Raw genomic sequence first — 24,521 nt, 5'->3', positions numbered from 1 at the left:
GGCTTTGCTTCTGTGAATAATGCTTTGTTTTTGCAGTCTCTAAGATTTTGCGAGTATGTTATCATGCCCCTACTGAAGAAATCCTGAGCTGACCCCTCTAATGTACCCGGCCTAAACATAATCAGAGAAATGGCAGGTACTAGGCAGCTCTTAGAGCACCTGGAAGTAAACCACATCCTGCAGGACCATCATTCTGGGTTTGGATGAGTCATGGGCACTGAAACTGCCTTTGGTATCATTACAGAGGAACTGTAGCTCACCTTGGGTCTAGTTTTCCTCAACCTCTCAGCGGCCTCTCAAAATGAAGCCAACAAGTTAGGATGAGGTCAGTGAGATCCTAGTTACATGCTGTTACTTGCTTATCACACAGGGTTCCCTGTCATGTCTGCTCTTCATTATATGCATATAGACACTTGAACAAAAAAGGCATAAACATGTTTTTCTTCAGTGGTATGCTGACTGCTCCCCAATTCGTTTCCAGCTGGAAAATACCCTGAAAATTCTGAATAATATGACTACCTGTCTCATCGTCCACTTAATGAAAGAGAGATCTTAAACTTTAAGGGGACAGAAAATTAGATCATGGTGCAAGGGGGACCAGTATCCAGCTCACCACTAAAGTTGACCTCCTAGCTAAGTTATGCACCACACAAAAAGCCGGGAATGCGAGACTCTGAAATGTCTTTTCCTACCTCTTCCAGGATCAGTGCATTGATAAAAGTTGGTTCTCTGCTTCCTCCAATGAATCCTCTCATTACTCCATCCTGACTATTGGGTGGAGCTTACAAGAATAACTGTGATGGCTTGCCTAGACTACTGCAGTATTGTTTGCACCAGACTCCTAAAGAAGCTCAGGCTTCAGATTTTCTCGAGAAGGCCACATTATGTTTAAAGTTACAAGTCCAGGAAAACACAAAACATTTTAAAATGTTTCATGGGTTCCCAGGTCAAAGTCCTCTGTACTGCCCACAAGGCCCGCTGATGTAAAGGCCCTGGTCCCAATAGGACCCTTTGCTCAGTAATGGCATACCACGCCACCTTCAAATGACTGACCCACAGAGGAAGCTCCTTGAGAGTCCACTGAAGCCTCCGGGCTGAGCCAAATTACATACCTTTTATTGAATGTCATGGGACGGTCTCTCACCGATCTTACTGTTCTCTTTTAAGGCAAGGAATGATGAAGCCTGACCTTTGCGCAAAAGAGAACAATCTCCCATGGCGCACACATGTTTTTAAAATGTTATGAAGTCTGCAGTATGAGTTATTTACCCTTAAACCTAGAGGCAAATCATTGGTGGGCTGTTCCATTAAACCCAACTATAGCCTTCTCCACACTGAGGCACCCAAGAGGGTCCTGTAGCACTGTTCAGCAAGACCCACCTCCCTCACATTAAATGTTGTGCAAGGGAGGCTTTGGCATGGTCAGTGGCCTTGCTTCTTGGCACATTGCAGAAAATCCTATATTTAATACTTTATGCAAGTCTTGAGTGTGATGGTCTTTTTTGCAGTCTAAATAAATACATTCACTTGTCTCACATGATTAACTGCCCGTAGCGCATCCGTGTGAAATTGCATTGAAATTGTAGTCTCCAATTTGTTTTTTATTAAAGGGGAAGTAAAACATTGCAGATTGGTCTTACCCTACTCATGTTTCCAAGGAGAAAAATGAATGCTTAGTATTGCACCTGTGTATTCCTAGTTATTTATGAAAGAAAAGAACTGCAGTCAATTTTCCTTAATAAAGTTGTGAATGTAGCTTGCTGTGTTCTTGGGAAGAGCTGCAAATATCTACCCACTGTCCTTCCTGCTCAATTTGGGTAGAAGAAACAAGATCAGATCCAGTTTACAACACATGATGATGTTTGCAGGTATGTGGCATCTTCTACAGTGATGTAGCCATGGCAATCTCTAAATTAATAACCATATATATTTTCTCCTGAACTTTGCATTTATTCAAGTTTGTATTCAAGGGCAAATTTGTAGTTACATAATGTACTTAGTGCCTGGACTCCGCATCAATGTGTGTTCACGTGTCCATGGTGCTCAGAAGTTGATTGTAAACTAACATACTTTACAGCCACATGGCCATAATCACATCTACTGTGCTTTAAATACATGTGTGCTACTTATAGTTAATGTGCTACTAGCCTGAGGAACGATGTAGGTTAATAAATATTAAAGCTACTGCATTTTAACTGTTGCTGCATAATCACATCTGGTTAATTTAATTAGCATTTGTTCAGCCTCCATTTGATATATACAGATACACTAAAGTTGTAGATCTTTCCCATTGTGAACTTATGGATACCACTGTCGCAAAGTGTTAGGACGGAAAGCTGCTACTAAAGCTGTTTATACAGTGCAGTCTCATTTATATGTAGCTCGTAGACAGCCTCCTCCATCACTGTGCCTATGCACACCTTTGTCAGCTTCCTTTATTTTGCCAAATGGTGTGGCGTGGAACTTGCTCCTCTTGTTAAGGATACTTTGGTCTATTTGGATCTCTTTATGCTGTTTTTAACCCCCATGCTCTTCTTCCTTCAGAATTATTAAATTAAACTGCAACACTAGGTTTACCTATGAGCGCCATTTCATCTGGGTCTTCTATTTGTTGACTACTAATCCAGTACCTGCTCTGTGTGCTGCCATGAGTGGAAGTTTCTTCTGCAAATGCCTGACTTACATGCAGAGCAAGGCTGCACCAATACCTTAAGAGACATTGAGACTCCTCAGTAAAAAGAGTCAGTAGGACAACACATGGTCTCAGTCACTGGGCACTGAGTGTGTGTTCTGTTGGTGAAGCAGTAAGACGTCCTGGTAATAGGCCCTTTCCCCAAAGTTTACAAGTGAGGTGAGTATTCCTATGGAAATTTAAAGCACCAAGCCACTAGACCTTCACCCGTTCCCTGTTACTAGTCCACTTGCTCCAAACCGACCATGGGTGTAAGCTTCATAAGCTGCCATTTCACAGAAAGTGTGAGCCTCTCCTTTTAGTGTATGCTTCAGATCACTAATTAACACTAACAGGTTGAGCACAGTTTTTTCCTGTGGGCAGTCTCTGTCACTTTGCTAGACTGCAAACAAACAAAACAGTGTGATGGGAGGAATGCTCAACTTAGACTCCGTAGCCGACAATCAGTCTAGCTGGGTTTCATTCCATTGTTTTTTGCCCATTCTTTCACTGTAGAGAGACCAGCTGTATGCATATAAGTCTTGGTCCCTCTCTAATAGGAGTAGTCCAGTCTGAACTGACCTGACAGGCTCGGTCCCCTCCAAATGGCAGTGTAAGCAACCCCAGACCATTTTTGTCCTATTGGACTTAATCTGTGTGGCACAACTTCAGTCCTATGTCACAGTGTGAACAAGACCCATGTCTTACCCATCAGACTGCAACAAACAACAAAGTGAAAGAAGGAATTAATATCAGCCACTGGTGATTGCTTAGGTTGTTTTCTGATCCAGACAGTGCAGGTAGGGCAGTCTCCTGACTCCTCCACTGCCTCATGGTTCAGCCCATCACCTACTATCTGTAGGTAGCAGTTAAGAGTACAAGTGCCAGTACCTGAGTAAGTGAAGTCTTGTGCAAGGACAAAATATAGAGCAGAGACCTCGCCTGCAGGGCTTTGGTTCACAATTGGCTGTTTTCCCATAGAATAGGAAAAAAAAGTGGAATCAATGAGAGAAACTAGCCTCCACCACACCGGCTGTTGTGGGCACCTGGCAATTCCAGCCCTCTCAAGAGGGTGTCCCGACACTAGAGGCAAACTGCACCAAGAAGTACGGGACCCATTTACCATATTTGTGAGCCCATGTCTGCAGGAGCAAGAGTTAGCACTGGTTGCCCAAGGACAGCTGCAGTGCGCTCAGCAGCTGGGTCCTATGGTCTCTTTCCTCAGGACTGTCTCCTTTTGCTGGTCCTGCTCTTAAGGAATTGTAGATTCCATTTCAGAAAGACTGGATTCATGTGAGCCTTATAACTAGGAGCAGCTGGGTCAGCAGTTATGTTGTCCTTGATACTCAGCACATACTCTTTCCTGGAGGATCCAGTGAGGAAGTTGAGGCTAGGGAAATCCCCCTGCGTACCAGTTTCAAGTTTGTTCAAGTTTGTTGTAGCTGCAGCCTAATGCGCAGCAGCTCAAGTTTACTCAGGCTCCACTCTCGTGACCAGAAGACCTGTTCAAAGCACCAGTCCTGATTCATATGCCGTTCCCAGATACAGGCAGTGCTGCTCCTGCTGGGAGAATGGGGGTGACAATTAGACAATTCCCCCAATAAAGCACTAACCATCTCCAGACCGCGTTCTCACAAGACATCTCATTCAGTTAACTAGGCACAGACGTGGAGATACAGGTACTAGTGGCTATACGACTGGCAACCAAGCAGGTGCTGCCATGTGGTCTTGGTCAACGCTTTGGAAGCACTCTCTATTGGACTTGCAGGAGAAAGAGAGCACCAATACCTTGATGGATGCAGTGGCTGGTCTTTTATATTTCAGACTGCTGTGGCAGCCTTGCAGGTGGAAACTTAAGACCTACCTCATGGCGACTGGAGAGACTTGTGAAGACATTTCCCATGTAGAACAAAGACGTGAAGAGACATCCCTGACATGCCTAATGTTCTTGTTCCCTTTTGTAAGGTATCCAGATGCCCCCTAGTCCTCATCAGTTTGTTTCACTGACCTTTTGATCCAGTGACTTCATGTAGCATGAAGTTTGTTTTGTGATGGACTGCTTTTTTGGTTGCTATAGTAACAGCCAGGTGACTAAGTGAGCTACAATGCCTCAGAGCATTTTAGAGTGTTCACAGGGACAGGGTAGTTCTCTGGCTGCAGCCACCCTTCATACCTAAAGTACTAATGGAATTGGTTCTAAATGAAGACATGTTTTCCTGGATTCCTTTCCACATTGACAAGCATCCTCAGCAGAGGAGACCATGCAATCTGGAGATCGAGCATGCCTTTTGCTTTTATTTGGCCAAAACCGGAGATGTGTTCATCAGATCAGCTTTGTGTGAGATCTGGGGGAATGATGCTGGCCAAGTATCAGCTGCGGCCACCGTTGCCAGATGTGTAATGTTGAAACATTGTATGAAGCTCAGTTTTCATCCAGTGTTAGGGCAGGTTCCACCAGGGCTAAGACTGCATTTCTGGTTCTGGTTAACCATGGATACAATATTTCCCATCACAGAGGAGTAGTCTGTTACTTTACCACTGCCCCTTTTTTAGCTCATTGCCACAGATTATCACCTGTAGGAATTCTCAGTGCTTGATCTTGTCACCTTTGTTATTCATTTTGTACATACATTCCCTGCATAACTTGCTATTCTAGGCTGGCGCCAGATACTTTGACCTGATCTTTGGCTGGTCTCAGTCAATGAGACTGCTAACCGGGGTCCATACCCTATTTTTACAAGACTGTCTCTCTAACTTCAACTAATGGCCAATTATACCACTTTGATTGGAATCCTGGCACGCAGCTATCAGAGATGTATGCCAAATAGCTAAATGGGAGATTCTGCATCCTTGAGTTGTTACTTAGCACTTGAAGTTTTTTCCTAGAGTGAAGCAAAGTTTGGCCACCTGGTTGTGTCAGCTTTCTGACACTGCTCTTCTCTTCTCTTTCTCTTCTGCTGTGGAGTCAACCTTATGATGAGAATGTGAAAGACCCCTGATGTAAGAGTAAGATAAAGTCACCTTTACAGTTATGCCATTATTCTTAGTCCATACAGTTTCCAATTCCAGTTTTCAAACCTCTCAGCCGCCTGTCAGACAAATGAAACAGATTGGCTCCTATTTTATTTTTTTAGTGGAATTAGCGAAGGCATGCATATGTGTAGGAACATGCTCCTTATGCCATGCCTATGTATAAAGTCCTGTATGTGCAGCTACAGATGCTGGTTCGGGCCCAGTCCTCAAGCTGAAAATAGAAAGTGATTTATGGACTAAGAGTAACAGATTCACCATATGTCTGGCTTTATCCTATTTTTATGAATAGATGACTAAAATGCTTCCTATAAGCAGGCAAACAGTCTGCCTGCTGTTATGCTACTAGGTATTAATGCTATGCTACTAGGTATTAATGTGCCGAATTGGACAGTGTGTCCAGCTTTTAAAGCGGTTTGCTTTAAGTATATTTGCATGTACCAAAAGTTTTTATTTTTACTTTACTGTATTTTTTAAGTTCAGCATATCAGCAGCAACAACTGGCGTAGCCAGCACTGATCACAGCATTTGAGGGGTGATAGAATATTAAAGTCGATAATAGAATACAAATGCATACAGGCCAATATTTAAGTTTCAAACACCTTTGATGGTGAAATTGTGTTGGTTCTACATGGTGTATTCTAGAGGAGATTATGAAAGCTTTGCATTTTGTATTTACTTAATGCAGAATTAAAAGTGCCCTTTCTGCAGGTATACGTACTCTGACCTTTCCTCCTGTACATCATTTTGAATGGGAAGAGAAATGGATATTGCAGTCTGCTTCTGGTATTCTCTGTATGGAACAACTCCTTACTTGACATTGCCAGGTCATTTTACCAGGGATGATGTATCCATTGTAGGAACGTCATCGTGAAGAGCTTGGACACTGAAAAAGTTATACACAAGTTTCCTTTCACGCTTCTCTTTCTCCCAGGTCTACGAGGAGCCATGGCGTTTGCCTTGTCCATTCGAGACACTGCCACCTACGCACGACAGATGATGTTCAGCACAACACTTTTAATTGTATTTTTCACTGTTTGGGTTTTCGGTGGTGGTACTACAGCAATGTTGTCTTGTCTGCATATCAGGTGAGATGTGAGCAGCTTGTATTTATTTTAATGTTAAAAGGAAATTTTAATTTAGGTGCGTCATCTAGTGAACAACTCTATTACCTTTCATTATTTGTAATTTAGCCCTGAAACCACTAGTTTAATTGATCATATTTTATTTGTTGAAAAGCTCTTCCAGAAAGATGTTGCTGAGATTTTGCTCCAGAAAAGAAAAAGTTAAATTTGTATTGGACAACGTTTTAATTTAAAACATTTGTCCAATACACAGTAAACACAATAAACAGTCATTGGCAAAGCACGTATGAGTGCCTTTTTGACTTACTTGCTTTGCCAATGTTTTATACTGAGGATGTGCAACATCAGCAAAAATAAATTATTTTTTGCAATAGGGCAGCATCAGGGGAAAAAAGTAAGAGCTTGATGTGTGTGCATGCGTGTTAGGATGCTATGACAACCCAGTATGATGACCTGTGTATTTGTCACCACACATGCATGCTACCGGCATTATGGATTCACCATTTTAATTATTTTTTATTTACCATTCCAAGATAGCATATATTGTAAATTTTGATGCGGTCTACAAAAGGTCTTTCAACAGCAGAGAGCTCAAAGCTGGCAAAACCTGGGCACATCTTATTCCAAGGTGGCCACATAATGTAGATGGTCTGAAAATCTGACATTTGAAAACTTTGGTAAAATATAGAACTTGAACACATTCTAACATTCTTTCCTGGAATGCTATCCTCCTGTTGAAGCACCCATCACATCACTAGTTCATTTCACACTTGTCTCTGACAGTCAGCAATTTGAGACCTTCAGACACAATAAACTGTGTTCTCATGGCCAAATACATGAAGCAGGTAACCGTCACTTGATAGGAAAGCTATTAGCTCTATTTAATTCCTTTCTAGCTTCAGGTATTTGTCCATGACCATGGAAACTACCATAATCAAGCTCTTCCAAAGAAGCTCCCATTATCAGAAGAGGATCCTAGCAACTTTCTCAATCTCCCTTCTTCTGTATCTAGTGTTCAGCCAAGTACAGATGCATAAGAAGCACCAACCTGGTGGAATTATTGGTGCTGGATGATTTTATGAGACTGATAGACAAGGGTGGTATGAATACCATACTCCCTGCAAATTTGTCCTCAAGACTGGTCGAAGTCGGGGTGACAGACCATCCTTACTTAGACTGCTCCTTTCTGACATTAAAGATTGTATTCCAACACTTAATACCCCTTTTAACTCACTGCCAAAGGATACCACTGTTGGGGATTCTTAGTTTTCTTCTTGCCAGCTTCAGTCTGTACATATATCCTCAACCGAATTGGTTATCCTTGGCTGGGGCCAGATTCTACATTAATGCTGAGCATTACTAGCTGATCTTTGGCTTGTCCCAGTCAATAAGTCTGCAAACAGGGAAGTCTATCTTTACATAACTGTCCCTCACTAACTCAGTGATGGGTATTGGTCAACTTTTTAAAATTAAACCTACTGAAAACTGATCTTCTCATATCTAATGAAACTGCTTGCGTTGGAATCCCTCAGCATGCCCGCAGTCATGGGCATTCTGACATCCCCAGCCAAGGCCATTCACAGTTTAGGAGTACAGGTATATGCCCTCTTGTACTTGCCAACACAGCTGTCTAAAGTATACCTCTTCCTCCAGATTAAGACAGGAACTTCTTCCTCCAGATTAAGACCTTGATGTGCATTTTGTCAGACTTGCAATTTATTATATATTACATGAACTCTTAATGCTCTGATCCAGTCTGAGGTATGTTGCAGTGCAATACACTGTATTGTATTTTATAGTAATTGTATTTATATAGAGTTTGCTGCCCTAGACGTGAAGTGAAAGTAATTTATGTGGGACTGCACGCTGCTCTGAAGACAAAGCTTTGTATACTTCGCTATTGGGAATGGTTGTTTGTCCCCAAGCAAATCATTCCCTTCATTCACACCAGTTTCTTTGGGATAAATTAAATGAATAGGAGTTAGTTGTGATCATTAGTGGGTGTGGGAGGCAAGTGGTATATGTGAACTGATGCACATGGTAGGATTAATAGATGAGCTAGAAGAGATTAGATATTGTTAGATTTCAAAGAGGAGAGGTGATCATGTAAATAAATTGTCGGCAATTAACAGAAATAGAGGGATTAAGGCAAACAAACGTGAAAGATTGCGTTGTGCTCAGATCGGAGGCATGCTGAGTATGTAAAGGAAGAAGAAACAACAATCCAGTTTTAAATCTGGGTCAGTTTTTCATACTGGATTTTAGTCATATAGAGGATAATTCTGAGGTTGTGTGCAGTTTGAGGATGCAAAACTAGAAAAAAACACTATTTTCATGTGAAGATTGTGCTATTTTTATTATTTTTAAACCAAATTTTATTGATCTTATTGAGATGGCAAAACCGAACATACAGTGCAGTCATTGTAAACCTGTTGCCCATTACCATTGGCTCAATTATGTGTATGTTAGGATTAATAAGAACATTTCCACCATATCTTTGCATGTTTTTGGAGTCAGTCCATTGCCTCGTAGATGGGTTATTTGGTTTACAAATACTGGTCCATTGTGCACTCCCATTTGGTGGTGGTGGACAATTGTCTCAAATTCCAGTGTTTAGCAATGTCCCTTTTAGCAATTAGGACACCAATTCCCATTAGGGTCAGTCCCCCCCAGTTCATTTAGAAATCCCAACAAAGCAATAGGTGTTGATAGGTCAACGGGACATTGAAATACCCTCAATAGTATTGCAAATATTTCTCATCAGTATGAGGTGATAACTGGGCACTCCCAGACCACGTGAAAGAAAGTCCTCCGTGGTTCAGGACAGAGGAGGCACTCCGGCATGAGATGCCGTCCCATTTGCCAGAGCCTCTGGGGCAACAGATAGGTGGCATGCAAGAAGTTCAGCAGGACAAGACAGAAGTTAGACGCAATGGCCAGCACCACAGGTGGTAATAGGCGGGGGGCATAGGCAATCAGAGCCTCTCTTCAGTAATCATCGTCTCATGGGCCCATCCATGTACTCCATTTTTCTTTTAGTTGTGCCAGGGTGGTCTGGAGGATTTGCCCCCCATGATTTATGAATGTGGGCTAATCCCCCCTTTCTCCAGTGGGCCCATGAGAATTTGTGCTTCTAGGGGGTTCAGTGATGACTGTAATGGAGTCTCAGTGGTTTGCAAATGCATGACGCAATTGTAAATATTTATGGAATTTGGTCCTGTGTAATTTATACAGCTATTGTAGGTCATGGAAGGGCATTATTTGCGTGCCTTGCCAGATGCCTCCTACTCGTGTGATGCTGACAAGGTTCCATTTAGAGAAATCTTCAGTATTGTTAATTAACACTGCAGTCAGGCTAACAATCTCTCTGTTGCTACGCTACTGCTAGGCTATTTGATCAGCTCAAAGGTTGGAAGCGAAAAGTAATGGCTAGACGTATATGTCAAGAAATATCGCGCACTTTAGGTTGCCCTCACAGGAAGCAGTAACCTTAAGATCATAGCAGCTTGCGAAAATACATGGGCAAATAATGTACACATTGAAAAGAAGATTCTACAAATGCTGAAGCGGATGTCTTCTCAATCAATCAGTAAATTTATAAAGCGTGCTATGTACCCGTTAGGGTTTCAAGGTGCTGAGGGGGGGGTAGCTGCTATCGGTCGAATAGCCATGTCTTGAGGAGTCTCCTGAAGGTGAGGAGGTCCTGGGTCTGGCGCAGGGAGGTGGGGAGTGAGTTCCAGGTCTTGGCGGCGAGGTAGGCGAAGGATCTGCCGCCTGCGGTCTTGTGCTGGATTCGGGGAACGATGCCGAGGGAAAGGTTGGCAGAGCGGAGTTGGCTTGAGGGGACGTAGGAGTTGAGTCTGTTGTTCAGGTAGGCGGGTCCGGCGTTGTGTAGAGCTTTGTGCGCGTGGGTGAGAAGTTTAAAGGTGATCCTCTTGTCCACGGGGAGCCAGTGGAGGTCCTTCAGGTGGTGGGAGATGTGGCATCGGCGGGGTATGTCGAGGATCAAGCGGGCAGATGCATTGGAGTCGTTGGATGTCTTTCGTTGGGATGCCTGTGTAGAGTGCGTTGCCGTAGTCAAGTCTGCTACTGACGAGGGCTTGGGTCACCGTTTTTCTGGTTTCCGTTGGGATCCACTTGTAGATTCTGCGGAGCATGCAGAGGGTGTTGAAGCAGGAGGAGGAGACTGCGTTGACCTGTTTGGACTGTTGATGATCATCCTCAAGTCTGGCTCACAATATTAATTGCAAAGCAACATGGGATGCGTTTGGATGCCTCTGGTTATATAAGCACAAGATGAAAGACTAAGACCGCTTCCTAGACAGTGAAAGTGTATTGCCTGCATTCCAGTGGCTGGAGCTGCGGACACGGGTTTGAGGAGGATGCTGAGAGAACTCCCTTTGCAAATTCAGTGAAGACTTTGTTAGCAAAGCTTTGCTGATAAGACGTACTAAAGTACCTCCTTTTGGTATATGGCAAGGGTACGGGGTGGGACAGTAGATTCTTTAGTGTCGGTTGAGGGGGTGCAATCTACAAGACTTTTTTCTTCTGTAATCACACTTTTAGTACAGAAACCTCACACCACTTTGTGCCACAGTTGTGTGTGCTTCAGGCTTTATCCATGCTCTGAGGGGCATCACTACTCAAAGGCAGTGTCTGGAAAGGAGGACCACCTCAAGCCAGTTATGAAGCATGAGACAGTGGATGTGCTTGCAGGGAGAGTCCAGTAGAAATTCTGTTTTTATACTATAGGCAAATTGTTTAATGCACAATGGGACAGAGAACGTTCGAGACAAAGAATTCTGTTCAAAGCCATTTCTCTACCAACAAAAGAGAACGCATCTAGGTAGTGCATTGTACTGGTAGGTGTATATTTTGCTTTCTTATGAGGCTCGGGTACACTTTTTGAGATAAAAACTCCAGGTACAACACTCAAGATTTGTCAGTTTTAGAGATATAAAACTCAGTGCAGGGAAACGAACACTAGGCGCTAACCACAAACCGGGACCTTCCAAATCCATGTTGCTACCCCAGGGTTCAAATCAGTAAAAGATTCAGATGAATTACTACTGCTCTCAAGAAGTTTCTTCAAGGTTGGGATAACCACAGCACCTCCTACAGCTCCTTCACTTCCTCTTAAGGGTGTTCCCATACTCACAAGTTGGCCCTTCATAAAGTACAATCAAAGCCACTCTGCATGTGTGAGCAAACCTGGGGAGCAGCAGAACTGAATAAGTGACCACAAACACAGCTCCAAGGGTCGTTAGACAGAGCACTTCCGGTGTCGGAGCCCAAGGTTCTAGCACTCAGCAGCCACTTGTGCAACCCACTCAGCTAACTCGGAGAGAACCTCATGATTAAAACTATACTGAACAGCAATGCATGCTTTACTCACAATCTCTTTCAACATCTCCTTGGCTCTCATTAAGACCACTATTTGAATGCAGCCATCCTAGATATTTTTTTTCCCTTTTCCACTGCAAGGAAATGCCTCTCTTTGCAGATAACAGCACACTTGCTGTGACCCTTAATAGTATATATTTGATTAGCTTATATCCAGTTGGCATAGGTTACCATGCTCATCGCTCAACCGTAAATGGCACCAGGGGTACCCAGGGCCTGCAAGTTAGTGTTCCCCAGGGGCTGCAACACATATTCTACCACCATGAGGTTTACAAAGTAAAACATGTCTCCTAGCCTACCACTCTAGACTGGTAGAGCAGTTTTAAATCTGCTAACTCGACTTGGCCATTTCAGCTAATGACAATGTCCAGACCTCCCTCAATACTATACATGTCACCCCTAAAGTAGGCTTAAGGCAGGGTGTTGTATATTAAAAAGTAGGACTTGTAGTTTTATATGTCCTAACAGTAACAACCCCAAATTGTTGTTTTTCACCGTGGAAAGAATAGTAGCCCCTAGTCTCAAGTTCAGGGTTACATGCTGACAACTCAGCTGTGCTAAATCCTTAATGGAACTACTAACATTGGTTCTTCAATGTATCAAAATAATTTTTACATTAAACCTGACTTGATGACCAAATCGAATTTAATCTAACTGTTGAGTAAAAGGCAACTTTAGAAAGTTGCCACACTGTTGCCTAAGTTTTCCAGTGGCATTTTGCAGACGCTAGCCACAAGACAGCCTTCTTCCCTCCTATGGAGAGGTATTAATGAATACTAGGAAAGAACGCAATAGAGGCCTGCTTTTGGAAGAGGTGTTACTTCTACATGGCAGGAAGCCCAACTAGGGTGTGAGCCTGAAAGACAAGATTCAGAGGGGAAACCACATTTGAAGAGCAGATGGTGGACACACATGAGAGAGGCTGCTCTTTTGTTCTGATAGAAGGTTGTCGTTTGGGACAGAGAGAGAGAGAGAGAAAAAGTTGGCAAACTATTTTTCCAGTGGGCGTGTAGCCCTCAGGTAGCCACACATCTAGGGCTACCAAGCTCCACACATGAGAGAAGGGTTCTGACATTTTAGGAGTGCGCAGAATATTGTACTCTTGGATAGCTAGATGTCACACATTGCAGGGAGTCCTTATCAAGTGGTGCATTAGCTGTTTGTCACTGCAACCCCCAAAGGCAAGTTGTGGGCTTGAAATTGGCACCTCTGGCACCCAGACCAGATTATGTCTGTGCTGGTGAGGGGACCGAAGAAGGACTGTGCTGCTGTTCTCTGGACCCAGCAAGGAGAGGCTACACCAAAGGCTGGACTGCACCTGCTGATCCTTGGGCTCGCAAAGAGAGGACTGTTTCTGTGGTGCCCTGCTTCAAGAAAGTCATCCCTGGGCCCCAGACAGAAAAGGTGAACTTCAAGAGTCAGTTGACTGACTTCCTATTACAGCTCTAGGGTCACAAAAGCTGAAGAAGCTGCCTTGCTGAGTTGGGTACAACTTCTGAGTTTCTGGACTACCGAGTCTGCTGGTCCCTGGTGAGTCGTCAAAGTGCAGTTTGATCATCCAAGATGGACTTTAGCTGCAGTTGGTTTTGCTGTAACTGGTGGCTTGTAGATCAGTGGCAACTGTTTTTGGCTGGACTTCAAGGGATGTTGACCTCTGTGGCCAAAGCCGCCCCATCGGGTTCATGGACAAAGGGGTAGCCCCAAGAAGACCCTTGTCAATTGATTCAGCATCTACAGTATCCACAGCATCTTCAGCTTCCTGTATTGCTTGCATCAGGACTATACTATTGATGTCTATGATGATTCGCCTATAGAGGCTGAAACTGCACTAGAGACTGCTTTGACTGCAAGATAACTGTCCTGCTAAGCACTACTGGCCCCTGTGACTTACCCCCCTCCTGAGTTGGTTGTCCAAAGCAGGCCAGAGTAACTGAACACAACTTTATAAAATTTTCAAAGTGATAACAAACTGCGATAGTTGCCAGTGCTTGTTTGCAATTGGAGTGAAAAAGCAGTGCTTTATGATTTGCTTAATAATTCGTATCTCCAGAACTCTCTGGTGAATTTTGTTCATTTTGGTGTCTAAAAATTCATAAGAATATGATCTATTTTTATAAATTGGTGTCAGATTTCTTTTGTGTTGCATTTCGTTCGTATTAGATTGATTTGGTACTCCTAAATGCTTTACACATGTTCCTTTGTTTAAGCCTGACTGCTTGAGGCCACGCTATCCAGGGTTAAGCTAAGGTTTCACAAACAAGCCTGACTTGACCCAAGATAGGTTTGTGAATTTATTACACTTGTCTTATGCTGTATGTTACGTTAAATTATTTGGCTTTAAGTGATCATCGTACCTTTATAAATACATACATGTATTTTTTTTATAACTGGGATACAATATGACATATAAGTTATTTTTTCATAGGATAGAACATTGGAATGTTGAGAGCTCCATTGAAGACAATGGGGTGGTTCCAGGCTTATAATGGCTGGTATAAGGTATAGCTTCTGCTACAACATTCCAATGTTTGTCTTAATGTTTCTCCCTTTTTAATTTAGAACATTAGATGGTGGAATAGCCTTTTTGCCTCAGGCTATACCTGTTGTAAAGGCCCTCACCATTGTAATAGGCCCGAGCGGCAGGGTCTTTAATATACAGTAAAGCTCTCTACAGCGGGCAATAATGGATTTCATGTATCCATTCAAACATGTCATGAGGCACAGAATGAATTTGCAGGGGTGATGCGAGACACATTATGTCTAAGGTGGTTGGAAGATTTTGGTACCTGGACTGGGAGTACCACTTTCTTCTGGAGTTAAATTGATGCAGTACGGAATCCTCCATAAAGTATATCACTCTAGGATGAATTTATTAACGTTTGGTAGAGCAAGTAGAAATGTGCGTCTGGTTGTAATCGGAGGCTACTTACGTTCACGTATTATGGACATGCACCAAGATTCAGGTATATTCTAGACACAAAGACATAGTCACCAGAAATCCTGTTATCTGTGTCCCAGAGTGATGTTCCTGGGTATATAAGGTGAGGTATTGCCCCATTAAAGCACACTAAAATACTGAGGGATTTGGTTTGTTTGCTCTGAGAAAGGACATTACTAGATTGTTGGATAGTTGGAAAGTGGTCATAGTCAACACCTCGTTTTCTGATATGAACTGGTATACGGTTGCTTAAAATTCAAAAAAGCCTAGAACCCTTGAAGGCAATACTACTCTTTGAACTGAAGTAGACAGGAAGTGCGCCAATGTCTGCATCGCTTGGTTATGGATACAAACCTTGCTCATAGAAATGTGGTGCAATTGTATGCATTTTTAATTTTTCAAGGAATTGCTGTTATTGTAATTTCCAGAGATTTTTTTCCCGAGTTTTATTTTTGCAACAATAAACTGTGCATTCTATGATGGAATAGATGACCTGCTGCTGGTCAGGATTTCTTTTTCGCTATGGAAATGGAAAATCAGTAACAATTGTTTAGAAGAACAACATTTTATTTACATTTTAAATAATAAATAGTAACTTTGAAATGGTTGTGGCAACAATAAAATGTATCACACCGAAATGCTATTATTACCTAAAATCACAGTGAGTTACAGCATTGATATTACACTTTGACTTTCAGTTTCAAAATCAAGGTGTCAATGTCATTAAAAGCACAGTCAATGATATCAAAATCACTCTAAAAGTAATAACTTTGAATTCCTGCTTCTAATGGTAATATTGAATTTAAAAAGATGGTAACAACTTGCAAATCACGATGTTTAACATTGAATTTGCTCTGCCAATGATCACATTGAATTTACAAAGTCAATAACAACTTTGAAATCATGCTGCCAGTATATCGCATTACATTTGTACTGTTAGTTAACATGCTTTTGTAAGGCGGTTACCGAACTGTAAATGTCTGTTCTGCTGCTTCGGAACACCTATTGTCTGGGAGCCCCGAGTATTGTAGCCTGCCCATTGTGTCAAAAATAATCTAACTCTCTTCAGTGAAGCCAAAGAGTAGAACTGTTAGTCCTCCGTCAGAGCCAATCAGATGAAGAGTGGTGGTGTGCGAAACTCGCGTAATTTCCTGTAGCCTAATTATGGAAAATTGAGTCTGATTATGCAAAATGTATCTTACACTCCAAAAATTACCTTAACGATATTTGTGTAAATATTCAACTTGAAAGTTACATTTTGAGTTGATTTCCGGTAGCTCGCATTCTAAACACTGTTGCTTGCATTTGGATTCATAGTTTTGTGCTCAAAAGTTAGCCAAAAGGTCCTCTCGGGTAAAGAATGTATCTGAATTGTTTGAACTGCAGTTCCTTTAACATGGCCGGTTAACACACTCAAAACTTTCTGCTCACATTCTGATTTGTAGTTTTATGCTCAAAAATTGCCCGAATAGTTCCCTCATGTAAAAAATCTACCTTTAGATGTTTGTTGACTGCCTGCTTTAAAGGAACTGCCGCTCGCATTTGAAACAATGCCGCTCACGCTCGGAAATGACCCGAATGGTACAGCTCTCATTACAGTTTTTCCCCGAATGGGAGTCTTATTATCCAACGTGGTGTGATGGCGTAATGACATTAATTTTGCTCAGTTATTTGTTGCACGAAATTATGCCATTGTAATACAAATTGCACCCAGACCTAATGGTGAGTGGGTCCCGAATGTGACTTGAAGTATGCATCTACAGTGACCCATAACATCGTTCAGAAAATTAGAAGTTGCCATGACAGCTGTCCCATGGTGACAGGTACCCTGAAGATGCCATTTATGTTTCCTAAATCACTTGGTGCTAGCCAGGAGCAGGAAACCAGACACTCTTCTGAAGCGATAGCAGAGAATTGAAAAGGAAAATGGCTTTTCTTTTTCTTCACTGGTACCCAGGAATATGCGTCCAATCAGATCCCTTTGTGACCTCTCTAGGATCATAATGCGCCATGTAAGTGCTCCACTGCACTATGGTACCAGTAGTTAGTGAAGCATAGCTGGACGATTAAGTGTTCAAATTATGTGGTTCCAGTTACATTAAGCATCATTCTCTTGCTCATATGAAATACCGTGGAAACCTGTGCCAGATGTCCGTGCTTATTGTTCAAGAGCCATGGCAGCATTGATATTTTAATCAAGGCATTAATCAGCCATGGATGGTCAGGCACTGCCTTGTGTATTGTACCGCATTCCTTCTGCCTGCATCTCTCCTGAATGAGCCGTTTAGTCAACATCACAACCTCTTTGTGTTGAAACGTGACGTGCCCTACCTGCCTTGTTTGGTAATCTGTTTCCAATGATTGGTCTATATCTATGCTTTGTTACTCTTCGATAAACTTCTGTTAACTTCCACGCTAGCTCGGCTGTTACTGTTGACTTTGGCTGCTCAACCAGGGATCTGATGCAGTATCATCAGCAATTTATAAGAGATTTCTGAAATGTCCACAAGGTGGTAGCAATTCCCTGGACATAGGACCGAGTCAGTTGCCTAAGACTATTGAACTTAACTATCCAGCAAATATTCTTAACATGTATTTTCATTTTTCTTGAAAATATTTTAAATTTTTAGTGTTCTGCAGAAATTGCCTTGATACCTACCCTCTTTTCTTCATTCGACTTTTGTAAAAGTAGTTTTTTTTTTTTTAAAATAAATGTCCTTGCCCTGTAGTAGGTAACCTCTGTACACTTAAGACATTAGAGACGAGTCTCACAACGTGTTAATGTGTTTATTATTAAAGAAATGCACTTTGTTTATGAATTTACAGTAACCTGTTATAGCTTGTACTAAACATTTGAATATAGAATAAAACTCCAGTTTGCTGTGCTATATGCTCTTAACATAAAGGTGCTCCCAGAATGTACTTTGCTCCATGAAACATTCTTTGTGATGCAAAAACAGTCCTGTGTCTGATCATTAAACATGTTAGACATGCTCGTAAAAAAAAAAAAAAAAAATAGGAGTGGGTGATAAATTCTGCTCCGCTGGCGGGATTGGTGGAATCTGGTCACCCTGTGTTACGCTTGTAACTCTGAGTTCCGACCAAGTTCCACCAACACATAAAATGCACTAAATTTGAACTTGTGGGGCACTGTTGTGAGGTGGTAGAGCACGTGCACACGTGCCACAATGATTCAGGAGAGTTGCCTATATCTGCACCCATTCTGGCCTTTAGTGGTTCCTTCTGCACGTAAGATCTGTTGCAGGGGAAGACATTATGCACACATGGAAATAGTATATTCTCGTTGTGCATTGTGGATTTGGAACCGCCCCCTACACTGCATGTTGGTGTATCTGACTATATTTCTTCTTTTTTATCAGGTGCACAAATTCAGTTTTAAATTTTTTTTTTGAAGGATGGGCTTTTTAATAACTGTTCCTTAAAATGTTCTTTACCTCTACCTGAAGAACCTGCTTGTGTCTGCAGGCCCCTGTTCCTCCACTAAGGTAGATAATGGGACCAATCCTTTGTCTTATACCGATACAACCTCCTGCCCCCCTACAATATTTAAGTTTATAAATACAGGCATTGTTTGAAGTCTCTGTCTCCCCTGTCATACAAACTGTGCACTGTAGATATGTGAATAGACCTGTGTAAATTAGGTACAATGTTATAGCACTAATAAGAGTGCCAGCGATTGCGTGAGCAGTAACCGTTGCTGACCTTCAGGAGCCATAGTGAAAATGTGTTAGTTGGGTGCATGAGCAGGCCAAAAGCTGAGGTGAGGGTGGTATGGGCCCAGATTGTGTATGGATGTGTACACATGCATGTGTTTGTCAGCTTAACATTGTGCTCCTCCCTAATAAATAGTGTTGCTCCCTGGAATCTATGCGTGGTGTCAATGGTACTCTCCTGCTCCCATCATAATGTGTTCATCTCTGGCACAAATGTGTCTGTTCATGACATGATAGTGCCAGTGGCATAATAATGCCCACCCTTGACTATTTTGGGCGTTCTTACTTTAGTTGTGGCATAATAGAAGCCGTCATTGACATAATAAGAGCATGATTTGCATACTTTTCCAAATACCTAACTTTATGGTCGCCGCCCCTTGCATAATAACAGCCAGGAATGATATATGACGGGCAGCCTTGGCACAATGGTGGGCATTATTGGCTTTTTTCCGGGTCCTCTGTATTATTGTGATACCTCTTTATTCGAAGCAGTAACTGTCCATGCGAGGGATCTGTTCATGTTAGCACTGGATGAAAATTACAAGCTTAAATTTGGGGACTGTTTATTGCCTATAATACAAAACAGATATTTTAAAGGCAACATTATGTTTTTAGGAAAAGATTTTCCTTCTAGAATTATTTTTTTTCTTCTAAAAATGCAAAGTGTTATTTGACAGAAAAAATGATGTAATTTCAGAAATCGATATGGTGCTGCAGACGACAGGTTGCAATTCCAGAACACATTTAAAGTTGACAGTTGAATGATTAGTCAAGCTGAGTTGGGGAGACATATTACTGTATTCCTCATTTGTGCCATAGGTAGCATGATGCTTTGGCGTACTTCATTAAAGTGGTTGAGGCATTTGATTTAGATAAGCATTTTAACTGCATTTCTGCTAGTAACCTTGCCAGAAATGCTTGGATGCCATAATCCTGTTTGGATGATCACAGTGTAATGTTCACATGTGGTTACTATTTTACAGTGATAACATTTGCTAATAGCTCAGGGGGACTTTCCTTCAGCAGAAGTAGCTCTCACTACAGAAAAGGGCGGAGACCCCGTGTCGGAAGTGATACTTAGAGATTTGGTTTGTGGTGGGATGCCTAATCTCAGTGTATTCTACTGCCATTTGAGAATAAAGTTTCTTGTCGGAACATAACTAGTAGCTGAGAATTCATTTTTTTAATGGATTAAGCTTGAGTTTTATTTGCGTTTTCCAAACTTGCATTTGACTTAAACAGTGTTTGAGGTAATTGAATGGTTGGTGATTGGCTGCGTATTGATTGTAGGTAATAGCCAATGAGTTATTGAGGTCATTCATTTTTCAGGGTGCAGAGTGAAAAGTATGCAAACTAAGATGGAGGCCATGGACTATCAAAAGCTGTGTGCAATAGAGGGGGTATTAAAAGGGCTCTTCGATTTTGATCATCTGTATGTGAAAAGTCAGGCAAGATTCAAACCAGTTTTCATCGTAGCCTTCTGTCCCTATCCTCCTGAATGCTGTTTTAAGAATGATCATGTGATCAACAGGGTCAGTGCCACAGATAGGTCTAGCATGCTCTGGAGTTAAGTTGTTTGCTACAAATTTGTCGAGGATTTTGGCAACAGGATTGGATTATCAGTTTTCACTTAGGTCGTGATCCGCTTTTTTTTTAGGGTTGGTCCTACAATTTTTGGGGGGTGGTTTTACTAACCTTCCAGCTAACTACGAATTAACTATGGCATGCCATATAGCAATCAGTCTGGTTTGTTGAGCTAATTATCTTCTGTTAGGTGTGCGTGGTTATGTTAGACCAACTAGTTCACTTATTTTTTGCGGAGTTTCCTAATAAAGTTAATACATTTGTGAGGACTGGTGGGAGGGGGGAGTGGCTGCACCCTTTCTCCTGATGGTCCTGGATTTTTACCTTTCGTACTGATGGTTTATGTCTCATTGATCCACAGTGTACATCTTTGTCTATCTATAAAAGAAAGAGACTATTCAAGAGATGTTCATTTGTTTTAACTAGTTTCATGTTTTGTTTTTCACAGAGTTGGTGTTGATTCTGACCAAGACCAAATGGTAATTATTCATTTTTTAAACTATTTCTGTTTGTCCAAAGAGTGATAAAGTAGCAGTCGGTCAGTGTTCAAAATTACACACAATGTACTAAGCCCTAGTTTTTATGGTTTATGGAGGTCAGTCTGTTTCCAGAGGTTGTAGCTGTCCCTTTGCTACCCTGTTCCTTATTGTAAATATTTTATGATAGAAAGAAGACTTACTTGGGTGAATTACTGGCTGCATTTAACTTAAAACTGAAGGACGCCTGATAGAGGATACATACAATACACTTCCACTGATAGACAATTCGTGTCCAGCTCAAAGCAAATCCTACACAGACTGGGACTGACGAGCTTGGTGACTTGTTTCCAGGAAAGACGGTTATCGCCCTCCAGACCTACACAGAAAACGCAGTGACACCCCACTTGCCCCGCTGTTATACTGTAGACCCCCAAAACACCTCAAAGACATAATTACAGACGTTTCTACAGCCCCACTGGAAATTAAAAGCTCCTGACCGAATTGATTACGAAGGAAGACAAAAGGCTGCTGGTGGCTTAGCTATAGATCCTGAAGACAAAAGTGCACCTGGGAGAGACCCCTCAGCACTAAGGCGACACTGGGCCGACTACATGGGGGATTGTTGAAATAGCTGCTGACCGCCGGTCCAACAGTGCTTCTCCGATAGCAGTCACAAATCCATCTACTTCACATGCGCCCATCACTTTTGTCTTACCCAAGTTAGAGCTAAATGCAATTCGAACAATGCATTTATTTTTTCCAAATTATTTATATTAGGTTTTACATACAACAATAGGCTCCTCCAGTTTTCATTTCTATTATACCATCATTGCCCATGCGAAAATGCCCATAGAATTACCTGCAGCTATAACTTTCCCCCAGCGCAAAGATTGTTCCTACCTCTTTACAAGTTTTCTCTGGACAGGCAATACATGCAGGCGATGCTTGAAGACATCTTCTATGGCTCTGCTCAGCAGTAGCGAAATATTGGAAAGTAGCGTGTGCCTAGCTACAGCACATGGTATGTGTGACTGTACAATCACTCTTCGAATGCCCTGTTGGGTTACGCGTCTTGAGTTCCATACGCTTCACAGAAGATTTGCCTCAATGGCTCCGGGGTTGGCAAATAAGATTGTGGCACAACAAAGGATGAGGGTACCCTCACTGCCCTTCAGAAGATCTGGCTGTTTGACCCGGCATACTGCAGTGACAGTGTAGATAATTATTCAGCAATGGTACATCCCGTGGCTAGGCCACAATTCTTTCGGGGATGGTCCTAGTCAGTTGTTGCAAAAAAAAAAAAAATATATTGACTCATCTCACACGTAATTTTTGTGTTTTAAATTTATTAACTATACTGTACTTTGTTATGGCAACAGTGCCTCATGACTGAGTGAAACTAATAACGTTACTGTACTGTACGAAATCCTGCACGCAACAAACATGAAACTGGCTGCTAAATTATTCAGGCGATGAAACCTTCATCTTATTATTGTTTTGGGACCAAACCTGCCACAATATAGGATTGTGGTTTATACACGCTAAATAACCTAACTTTGTTTGCATGAACTTTGTTTACGGGGATGACTGAATACCCACAACAGATGTGATCTATTATTATAAATAAAGTTAAAAAATAAACTCCCCGGCCCTTGTAATGTAGAGCTGCATAATCATTCTCATTTAAATTTCCAGCACGACCTGTTCTCCTCAGAAAGAATTGATACTGTGAGGCAACTGCCAGTGCAAGCAATGCTGAGAGATGCAGGCTGCGGACTTCTGAAATGAACAGCGCTTCTTTTCTGTTCTTTTGCACATATAGCCTGTCAGGCTCTTTATCATTCATGTGCTTTTTCGTTTGCAGTATGTTGGAGTTCCATACTGAAATGTTATCTCATATATTATTTAAGGGAAAAAAGAACGATTTCTGAAATTCGATCACATCACCCAGACCTCACCTTCCCAGGTTGACTTCCCAGTAAAATCACTCTGCTGTCAAGACATCCTCCCTATCTTACAAAGTATTCTCCTACAGTGTCTGACAGACAGGCTCTTACTTCCGGGAGGCATTCTGGCCCTGCTTAATGAAGTGACTCTACAGTGTAGACTCCCACTTTGGAAACACAGTGAACATTCAGTCAGGGGCAACACTCTGAAAATCCGGAACATGCTTCTTATTAATTTCAGCCTGATCATATTCTTCACGTTCTTTCATACAAATCTTTAAAACGTCTTTATCAATGAGATTGCTCACACACATCTGACCCAAGTCATTTCACATCATCAATGACCTATGTGTACCCAGGTAACTCTGACTGCCTTTCTTACATGCTTGACGCAGTTTTGTTGGAATGTTTATATCCACTGCCATATCCTTCTGGCTTATACCAGACCTTCCCCTATCTTGCTTAAAAACATTAAATAGCTCTTAATTTACGTGCTGTGGCAAGGTACATTGTCCCTAACTCTAGGACAGGCCTACGCAAGAAATCATCCACACTGTTTTTTACCAAGAGTTACTCTTAATTCATCTCACTAAATGTTTGGTCTGCTGTTACACTTCAAAAGTCCTCAGACTGAGCCGCTGCCACAAACTGTACCATGTCACCCTGCTGTTTAACTGAGTGTTACACTTGTTCTCTTTATTCACCTCTGTGTGTTATTGATATATCTGTATAGATTCACCGCTCTGATGAAAGTTAGGTTATAGTATGTAAATTCTTAAACTAAATCACTGACTTCCATGCCACAATTTGGCAACAAGCACACACCTGCGTAACACACATAGTGCAGTGCTCAGAGATTGGACCTTTACTGATGCCTTCTGCTCAGTCCCGCCACACTGGAAGCAAGGTCTGACGTTTTGACCTTCATTTTGCTCCCGTCCCCATCCCAGAAAAGCCTGCAGGATTTGACCTTCTCCAGCAGCTCTCTTATATCTGTACACGCATTGAGATGTGTTTAAAATGTAATGGTATCACACAAATCTGGCCGAACAGTTACCTCTTTATTGCTACTTGGATACCTGTGTGGTATAGTCCAAAGACACCCTCCACTCTACCTCTTTGAAGCTAGGCCTTGACTATTCATCCACATCCATATGAAGAGTCAGGGATGCTTAGTGAGGAAAACTTTCCTCAGCAGACCTAGCACTTGTGGGACTGGTGACCTGGGATCCCTAGAATTCTTACTTTTAGAGTGCCTGGTGCTCCCTGCATCATTGAGTGATTGAAAGTTCCTGGCACTCATGCCCAGCGGGTTCTGGGTGTAGATGGGCTAACTGGATGAAGTGTATGGCCGAAGGGCAGTGCTTGCGCTCACTGGAGCATGGGCGTGGCCAAAGGCTATGCTTAGCAGGCACTAGGGACCAGAGGAGGGGCTGCAGCTCTGCACGTTCTTTCTCCCACCTGCACATGGTCGTTGGTGATTATGCATAAAACAGGGCCAAAGCTCACACAATGCACCAGCTGCAAATTGTCTTCATTCTTGCCCGGTGGACAATGGTGATATGGAAACTGAGCACAGAGCGTTGTCAATAGACTGTACTCTGACTTCTGGTCTGTTAGATAGGGCCTATATCCACATCAGCACGCTGTA

The 24,521-nt window shown here is 42.2% G+C and overlaps 1 protein-coding gene across 1 annotated transcript in view; it reads left to right on the top strand.

The window, feature by feature from the left end:
- SLC9A6 (solute carrier family 9 member A6) overlaps positions 1-24,521 on the top strand; it is a 217,620-nt gene that overhangs the window by 177,275 nt on the left and 15,824 nt on the right. Inside the window, exons 11-13 of the mRNA XM_069212484.1 lie at positions 1,757-1,868; positions 6,636-6,789; positions 20,894-20,924. Of these exons, the coding sequence (XP_069068585.1) occupies positions 1,757-1,868; positions 6,636-6,789; positions 20,894-20,924 (297 nt within the window). The remainder of the gene's footprint in view (positions 1-1,756; positions 1,869-6,635; positions 6,790-20,893; positions 20,925-24,521) is intronic.

Source organism: Pleurodeles waltl, chromosome 2_1 (genome assembly GCF_031143425.1).
Source record: "Pleurodeles waltl isolate 20211129_DDA chromosome 2_1, aPleWal1.hap1.20221129, whole genome shotgun sequence".
In the NCBI taxonomy this organism is placed as follows: domain Eukaryota; kingdom Metazoa; phylum Chordata; class Amphibia; order Caudata; family Salamandridae; genus Pleurodeles; species Pleurodeles waltl.
The sequence above is the reverse complement of the archived record's forward strand: the minus strand, read 5'-3'. Positions and strand labels throughout refer to the sequence as shown.